Source organism: Lactuca serriola, chromosome 7 (assembly GCF_051521515.1).
Source record: "Lactuca serriola cultivar US96UC23 chromosome 7, Lser_US96UC23_V15, whole genome shotgun sequence".
NCBI classification, from domain to species: Eukaryota; Viridiplantae; Streptophyta; class Magnoliopsida; order Asterales; family Asteraceae; genus Lactuca; species Lactuca serriola.
In genome coordinates this window covers 30250366-30259756 of record NC_136414.1, presented here as the reverse complement: position 1 = coordinate 30259756, position 9391 = coordinate 30250366, and the positions used below count along the sequence as shown (strand labels likewise).

Here is a 9391-nt window from a genome sequence, read left to right as displayed (position 1 = left end):
GCCCGTACCAAACCGTACCGCGAACACCCCTAAGTGCATTAATAAGTTACAACAATAATATTGAAAATGAAAAACATGAAGTTACAATTCATATCTATACAAAGACTTCTTTGTATACAACATTGCTATAAATGGATTTAAAAACTATAAACTTTCGATTACCATACCAAATATGTCAAAGTTAGGACTTTTCGATTGTACATTGCTATAAATGGACTTAAAACTATAAACTTTACATGACCTAACCAAATATGTTAAAATCAGATATAATTCTATAACATGACAAATAAAAATGACAAAAAATAGCAACATGCTTTGATAAGAATACATAAATGACCATCTAAAGTTGTCAAATTAGTAAAAGTTCAAACAAAACAACAAACAATACTTTTAATGAGAAAAAAATGAAAACGAACATGGGATGCAAAGTTGTATCATCAAATGGCCAAAATTGTATAATATGTACTCGGTCTTTTGGTCTCCAATTTATCATCTTACCTATATCATGCTTTTTTAGTCTCCTATTTAGCATCCTGTAAAAATAATCATCATCTAGACTGAAGCTCAATAATTCAGATTTATTGATGGGTTTTGGTCATAAGACATCCTATGTGCTCATACAAACCCTAATGCTTGGATCTAGGTTTCTCTATTGTATATGCAAGTTATCCAAGACTATAAACTCTAATTCTAGCATACAAGTAATCATATTAACATGAGAATAGGTTTATAATGTTACCTTGATTGTTATGTAGCAATAACAATCCCAAAACTCCTTGTATTGACTTTGGAAGACTTAGAGTCACAAGTGTCACTCCTCTAATGGTTCACAAACACCATAAGCAAGAGGATGAAGAGGAGAGAGGATGGAGGCTACCAAAACCGTATGAAAACCCTAGAAGGTTGCTTGTCCACGTTTTTGAGCCTTAAGGGTTCTATATATAGTGAGACTATTAGGGTTATCTAACAAGGAAACCCTAATTTGGTTGCTTAAGCCCTAAGCAACCCATAGACTCCTTTAATCAAGCCCATGGACGATTTCCTTATGGGTTTCCCCCTAGAATTCGTCCACCTCTTGATTCAAGGCAATCAATGGCCCAAATTGCAATTATCTTATAATTACAATTCCAGTCCCTTAAGTTTAATTAATCTCTTTTAGTCACAAAACTAATTACCAATTAATTATTGACTAATATTAATTAAACAATACGATTTCTTCTTTAATATATTATTCCCATAATATATTAATAAATCATATTTAATCCTTTCTCTCCATAATTCATCCTATCAAGTTGCTTTGGTGAAGGCAACCCAAAAGGACCATGCACCATCGGGTCAAGTACATACCAAAATAGTTACGGACTTAGACACTAATCCAACATTTATATCATGGTTTGGAACGATCATCTCCTATTTTAGCATTTAAGATAAGACCATGAATACACACACACCAAAAATTAGAAACTCGAGAACAAATAGACCTAGATACTTTATAATTTAAAAATTAGAATATTATCATAGCAAAAACAATCTTAGATTTGGTGATTGCACACAAAAAGTCAAATAACTAAATGTTAAAATACCAAAACATCTAAGAAAAAAATGAAGCAAATAGGAAACCAAAACGTAAAGAAATTGAAGAAGAATGTAGAATTGGATGATTGATCAAAAAATTCAAATTTCACTGTTTTTTTTTTCTAAAAATTGACCTTCAATGATTATTTTTCGAACATAATTATGCAAAATATAGAAATGTAGATAAAATAAATCTTAAGACTTTTATTAGTAATGAGCTTGGTGAATGGCTAATTGATCAAAAAAATTCTGAAAGCACAAATACCCTCAATAAGGGACACTAACTTTCAGATGATAGATTGTCTATTTTATTCCATGAACCTTCATATCTATATAATAACCACACAAATTTCCAAAACATTAAAAAAACCTACAGATCGATGCACATGAAAGAAAAGAGAAACATATTTTAGTATATCAATTCTCATGGACATTTTATCAAACACCTAGATTGCAATATCAAAATATCATAAACCATTTAAATGAAAACATATCAATTCTTAAATTAGGATAGCCAAAAAATAAAATGAATCAGGGTTCTCACCACTTGTAGATGTTTCGGTCTAACAACTTCTAGTTGCACCGGTTGAATAATCCAAAGAGGATGAAGCCTTAATAATGAAATAATTCGAATAAAAAGTGTACCATATGTTGGATTTGGGCACACCAATGGAATCAACACATGTTTTTCCATTTGTGGTAGTCTCTAGCTCGACCACTACGACATCCAACCACCTGGTCATCACCGTCATTGAGCCTATACGAAAGAAGCATAAGCCCCAAATATGAGAGTGGTGGTGGGAGAGAGACTAAAGATGAGGTGTTAAATTGAGAAAGCCAAAGAAAAAGAAGGGAAGCAGTGCCTGGCTAATTAAATTTTTCTTGAACCCAAAATCAAACCCTGATATCCGTTTATTATCGAATGCTCCTTGAAAACACAAAAATGCTGGTAATTTGAAAGTTGATTTCATGGAAGAGAAGCTATCGAACTTGAACATGGTGACGAGTCCAAATATTTCAATCGCTCTCTCTATCTCTGCTTTTCAATCGAACATTGGTGTGGAAGTGGTGGAGCGGTCGATTCAATATTGTAAAGCCTAAATCCAAGAAAGTTTGTGACGATTAGGGTTTACATCAACAGATATGGAGTAGTCACTTCCTGATTTAATAGGATTACCCTTGATGAGCGGTATAACTTGCTGATTTTATGGATTGATGAATATACGGAATGGACTGCAAGAGGGTAGAACACGAATTTCACATAGATGATTTGAGCGGTAAAATTAGCTGGGGAGGCGCTAGCAATTGCCATGTGGCAAAAATCTATTTATTTATTAGATTAGGGGAGGAGATTTTTATATTCACGTTATATTATATATTTTTCTAAAATATAAATATGATACCTTTCAACAATAATCTTTAACACTTTTTTATATGTTTAATATAATAATTTGTTTTTTTATATTTATAAATTATAACTATTTTTTTGAAAAGAAAGAAATTAATAACATATATTTGGTACTATTTTAATTATATTTGGGTATCGCCTAATAATAGATTAGACACTTCTCGACAAAAAAAAAGCATCATACTATAGGGAGTTAATAGCAATTGATGTTATGATTAGGCCCTTTTCTAGTAAACTAATTGTAGGAGTAGCTGACAAGATAACATATCTAGTCATGGGACCAAAAAATCAATACGTGTCAAAATTGTAGGAAACGGGTCCCGCCACATCACGAGGGCAAAAGTAGGCGTCACGGCGGTCCTGCGACTTTTGTAGTTCGCTCTCTTTTGTCTTGTCGTGCCGCAGACAACGGCGACGGTTTCCTATGGTCCTGCAGCTTCTTTTCCCTCCACTTTCGCTTTTTCATTTAACGGCGCCGTTAAACTCCATTTGACTTATTGTATAACGTAAATATTAATTAATTTTTTATTTATTTTCTCCATTAAATTATTTTAAACGAAAGAATATGCAATTTCTTCCCTTTTAGTAATAAAGTTTCGATTATTCTTATCTTGATCAGAATTTGTATCCAGAATATTGTTTGTAGGTCACCATCTACTATAAGATTTACTTGTTAAACAATTGCAAGTTACTCGCTTTTTAAAATACTATACGTTTTAAAACGTTTTAATTGAAAATTGTTTCTTTTTAAAATATTGTAAACTTCAAAACATCTCTGTCTTATTTAAAAAAAATAAACTTGAAAAATCACTTATAAGTTCTTCTAAATTCTACAGAGGTAAAAACCAAGTCCTTATTCATACTATTTGTAATGATAATAAAAACAAAACTTTATAGCTAGAATATTATTAGTACAATTATGAAACTTACATAAACAATATTTTTTTCTTTCACTTTTTCTAATAAATATGAATATAATTTATTTCAAAATAGTTAAATTCAACTTTCAAAGTTTTTAATTGTCATCGTATAATGAATGAGATGACAAACGGACAACAAAGAAAATAAAGAAAACACATTATTTATTAATATTGTCGAATATGAATGAAATATCTAGTATTCTTAATAAAGAAAATAAAGTTTCATTTATACATAAAAAGTATTGTGATCAAAGTTTTACAATACAATGGAAAAAATCAGTTTTTTTAAACTTCATTCTTGTATAGCATGCATATTTTGAAAAATAAACTGTTTATTTGCAGACTACAAGAGTTTAGTATGTTTATTACTGTAAATCAAGTCCGCAAATTATAAACGTTTTACAATTTCAAAAGTAAACAACGTCTTAACAACCGAATATAATTTTTTTTTTCAGTGTTGCTATTCATATCCATGTCTCAGTTGTACATTCAAGGCTATGAGAGTGGTCACAGCTAAACCACCAGCCAACTTAGCGCCACGTATGTAACTTAGAGCCACGTATGTATTTTACCATTCCACAACCAAATCATTAGGTTGTGGAAATGATGTTCACCGGTGGGTTAATAGTAAATAGACAAAAAGAAAGAGATAAAAAGAGAGAAAATATAAGGAAAAAAAAGAGAGAACAATGATTTCTTCATAACCACTACAAACCACTCCACAACCAAACCACCGGTCCATGGGGCGGTGTTCACCAATGAGTTAATGTGCCACATGTATGCCACATAGGAAACTCATGCGTGGGTTCACACCCACTCTGATAGCCTAAAATATAAATCAAATAAGGTTCTATCTAATTATTTTTTATTTATAGTTTTTTTTATTGCATTCACCTTATTACTTATTATACTTATTAATTTGATTTTTTGTTTTTTTTCACGTTTTATTTATAAACATTGTTATTAAAGTATATTTAATTATATTTATAACCATTTTATTTTCAATCATTCTTTTGTTTTTTTATTATTTATTTATTTTGCGGTTAAACTCAAAATTAGTCAAACTTATTCAAATATATTTTGTTAAAAGCAATACATTAAATATAAAAATGAGAAAATTTGAAAAATAAGTTTTATGTACAAGGGTTGGATATATAATATTTAAATGTTTAAGTAAAAAAAGTTTGTTTATTGTCAAGAACGACATGTCTTTAAAAATCAATAAACTAGGCGGAGTGGAGTTGCTAAAGCTGCTATCGTCGCTATGCATTTCAAACACAACCCCCTAGCGAGCGCTAGGGGGCTCGCCATATTTGTCTCGCTACATATGCAACAAGATGAGGGAGAAAGTTTGTTTGGTTTGTGATTGGATGAATGGGGAATTGACCGGATTGTTCAGCCACCACGATGATCTATTGTCGCTACCTGAAACCCAACTACACATACTACTGTGTGTGAGAGAGACGATGATAATTCATATAGGAACTTGGACAGAGAAAGGGAACTGGAGGAGGGATACTGATAATCAGAGGAGATGGTATGTTCGGCTCAACTCGTGTATGCTTCATATCCCCTAATGTCGTTGCTTTCCTCTTATGCTTCATATACTCCGGCTGTGTATCATAATTTGAGATACTTATGTCGAAACCTAAAATCTACCATCAGGTGGCGATCGAAGGCTTCCTCTGATCCATATGCTTCTATGTTTTCAGCTGCTGCCTCGATTCAATCTGATTCTGCGGAGAAAAACGTCGTATGGTAATCATATATCCCTTCCTTGCATATTAATTATGTGTTTCCGCCAAAATGACAGAATTCTATTTGTGGATTTAGTAGTTGATTGCAACTTATGCTGTGTTGTTGCCTTGTTCTCTAAAGTTCATTACCTTCCAGGCGTAATTGTGTACACTTAAGTAATATTGCATTGAATCATATGGTTAAATTTAATGATGCAGGTTCTCTATAATCGAACCAGTTCATGACTTCGATAAAATGGATATACAAGAAATTCAAGATAAAATAAAGTAATTTAATTAAATTAGAATAAAGTAATTTAATTAAATTAGAAAAAGAAAAAAATAATGTGGTATGAGTGTTACCACTTCCTATCAAATGCTAAGATTAAGTGTTACATGGTCAAAAATGAGGTGACACTCCAAAATCTGACCTGACAATGTGTTAGGAGTGTTACTACTCCCTTTAACTAAATATTACAAATCATCTAAAAAAATTGAGTCATAGACATTACGTTAAGGTTGTTTGATTTTAAAGAATTTAAATTTTTCCAAAAGAAAGCCAAATTAAATGCCTTTCTATCGATTAGTAAAAACAGAAGAAGAGAAAAAACTTCCATTTTTTATTTATCAATATATCAAACCTATGAAATTAATAATAATAATGGCTTTTCACATTAACCATGTATATATATATATATATATATATATATATATATATATATATATATATATATATATATATATATATATATATATATATATAGAGAGAGAGAGAGAGAGAGAGAGAGAGAGAGAGAGAGAGAGAGAGAGGTTGTTATATGTTGTCCAAGATGCATTAATATATAGGTTTTTTTTTTTTATTAAGAATATGTTTATTTTAATGTTGGTTAACATAATTTAAAGGGCTTATATATGAAATCATCATAATCGAAACTTGATTGCTTCTATTTGTTGATCTCTTTCCACCTGCTTGATTTCTATGAGATACTTTGCCATTTGAACAATATGTATGATGATCGACAACATACAACATGTCTTATATGGATACATAAAATCAAACAATGTTTAAATATGCATTTAGCTTGTCATCTCCATTTGTATAGATAACAATGTTGACTGTTAGATGTTTATAGGATAACCTGTTGTGATTATCCAATACCCATAATGCTCTTAATAATAGGTTATACCCAAATACATATTCAATTGTGATTATTTTTAACACAAGTCGCTTGCTATACACTTCGAAGTACAATTAACACTCTCTCATCACTCACTACAAAGAAGTACTATAAGACTATTGTTTTGTGAATTCATTATTGATTCAAAGAAATATGTGTTGGATCTATATGCTCAAGAATCATTATTACCTCATGGCCGAAAGTATAGAGGCTTGGGAGATTGCTCGTCAACCTCCTCCCCCCCCCCTTCCTATTCTCTATGCTTACTTTAATAGCTTATACTTTATGTTTACATTGCAGGGGATATTTAAAGAAGTGTCTTGCTTGAAAAAATCACTTCTTCTTTGGCTTATAATACTCCTAAAACTGTAGCTTTGTCACACCCCAAAACCAAGAACGACGAAAACGTTCTGGGGCGGAGGACGTCATGTAAAGTATCACAACACAGTAATAGTAAACAAGCAAACAACATCATCCATTGCATTAAATATATAATTTTAATACAAGTATGTTCTGTACAGTTATGGACACCAAAAATGTAAATCAAAATAAAGAGATGAGTTCTGAGTGCGCTCCATCTTCTCAAAAGCTGGTCTCGGTACCTGTCTACTGATGACCTGAGAATACAAGTTATTTTGAAAGAGTTTATCAGCATTAAGCTGGTGAATTCATAAGTATTTTAGTGTCGGTGTTTGTATCAAAACGTTTGAACATAGTTTTAAACAATAGTTTGTAAACATTGTTGATAACAGTATGTAAATGTTTGTACGTGTTTGTAAAAGTTTGAATCTCTCAGAAAAACTTATATTTTCTATTAAAAGTAGTCTTCTACCAAGGCGTAACTGTTTTGTACGTTCGTTTATCATAAAAGTGTGTAATTTTCCCAAGTATAACTATCATTATCAAAATATAGTTTGTACATTATTGTTTAAGTGAAAAGATCACTAAATGATTGTAAAGGGTAAATTAATGTAGTACTGTAGTATTGTATTAAAGGAACTACTGCTGTACTAACTACCTTAAATCGGATTTATATTAAGGTATCATGTGATTAATTGCACCATACTATCGACTGAGTAACAACGACAAATGTAGGTCGTAAAAAGGTATGACGTTTGGCACCCGCAGACCTGCAGATCCGGTTGTAGCTAGCAACAAGGTGTAGGATAGTCAATCCAGTATAGATCTATACGCAAACTCACGATCTCCCTCGAAGAGACTCTGGTTACAACTCGGGCCATGACATTTAAGGCATGCTCCGATATAGTGGATCACATTTATGTAAATGTATATATGTATATGTAATGTATTGTTCCTTTTCTAGTATCATTGTATATGTTCTCCTTCTAGTATAGTTGTATATGTTCTCCTTCTAGTATAGTTGTATATGTTCTCCTTCTAGTATAGTTGTATATGTTCTCCTAGTAATATCATGTATATATTCCAGTAGTAATAAGTATTGACTTATAAATAAACTGACTCATTGATCTAGCAATAGTAATAGTATGACTCTGTGCTACCCCAATGGTAGCTTACTAATGATGTAACTAGTACCCATGAATATGGAAGTATTTTTATGTCTATATATGTACACGTGATATATCTAATTAATATTGAAACGACCTTCGGACAGCTACCCGATATCCCACCAGACCACATCCAAATCGAGGAAAAGGAAATAGGGTGGATGGCCTTCCTAAGCCTTTTAAACATTGTTTATATAAATTTACATATACAGGCATGCAATTTATAATACGTGTAACAAAGTTTAAAATAAAAGTATATGATGAGTAAAGAGATTTGTAAGGCAGTTTGAAGTAAAACAGTTTGAACGATAATAAAATCATTGGTTTGTAGTTATTAATCACATGTGATTGATCTAATAACTTATCATGATTCAACTTGTATTCTCCCCCATAAAAGCACTTAAAACATTTCAAAGGTTGATTAATAGGGGTATGAACTCATCTGTAGTGAGTGGTTCTGATGACAATGTTGGATTAGTTGCTAGGTGTCAAGTGGTGACTTGAGTGCATACGCGAATCCTATTTAGCATATATTGGCACATATATGGATATAATTAGTGTTATGAACAACTAATTGATGATTTTGGGACTACCTTAGGGACTAGTAAACACTTATAATGAAGTGTTACAATCATATATGATTGTATTAAGGGTTATAAGGCTATATAAGAAGGTGTATGGCCAAAATACACACTATATGTGTGTGTGCGGCCAGGTGTGCGGCCTGGTGTGCTGCCAGCACATGTGTGCGGCCATGTGTGCGGCCAGGTGTGCTGCCAGATGGTGTGTGCTGCCAGAAACATGGTGTTCTTGGTGTTCTTGGTGAAAGTTGTTACCTTTTGGATGATACTTGAGAGGATTTTGAGTCCTTGCTTTGAAGAAATGTAAGAAATGATCAAGAGACCAAGGATTTCATATATATATGTATATATATATATATATATATATATATATATATATATATATATATATATATATATAGGAGGTGAGTGCGGCTGGAGGTGTGTGAGGTTGGGTATGTGCGGCTGGCTGGCCGCACACACCTAAT

General features: G+C 31.9%; 1 protein-coding gene across 2 annotated transcripts; it reads left to right on the top strand.

The window, feature by feature from the left end:
- Positions 1-5119: 5119 nt before the first annotated feature.
- Positions 5120-7713, top strand: LOC145060939 (uncharacterized). 2 transcript variants are annotated; one of them, XR_013687065.1, is made up of 3 exons: positions 5120-5460; positions 5569-5661; positions 7118-7713. XR_013687065.1 is itself a non-coding variant. In XM_079008272.1 (3 exons), the coding sequence occupies exons 1-3, from the start codon at positions 5241-5243 to the stop codon at positions 7143-7145; spliced, it is 321 nt and encodes a 106-aa protein (XP_078864398.1). In that variant the 5' UTR covers positions 5122-5240; the 3' UTR covers positions 7146-7705. The 2 variants fall into 2 exon arrangements, 1 of the variants encoding a protein (XP_078864398.1); XM_079008272.1 differs by having other exon boundaries at positions 5122-5440; positions 7118-7705.
- Positions 7714-9391: the final 1678 nt, after the last annotated feature.

Bases quoted from the DNA above. Each gene is read 5' to 3' on its own strand.
- LOC145060939 (XM_079008272.1), top strand. From the start codon at position 5,241: ATGAGGGAGAAAGTTTGTTTGGTTTGTGATTGGATGAATGGGGAATTG. The intron at 5,441-5,568 runs GTATGTTCGGCT...ATCTACCATCAG, and splicing joins ACTGATAATCAGAGGAGATG to GTGGCGATCGAAGGCTTCCT. The intron at 5,662-7,117 runs GTAATCATATAT...TTTACATTGCAG, and splicing joins GCGGAGAAAAACGTCGTATG to GGGATATTTAAAGAAGTGTC.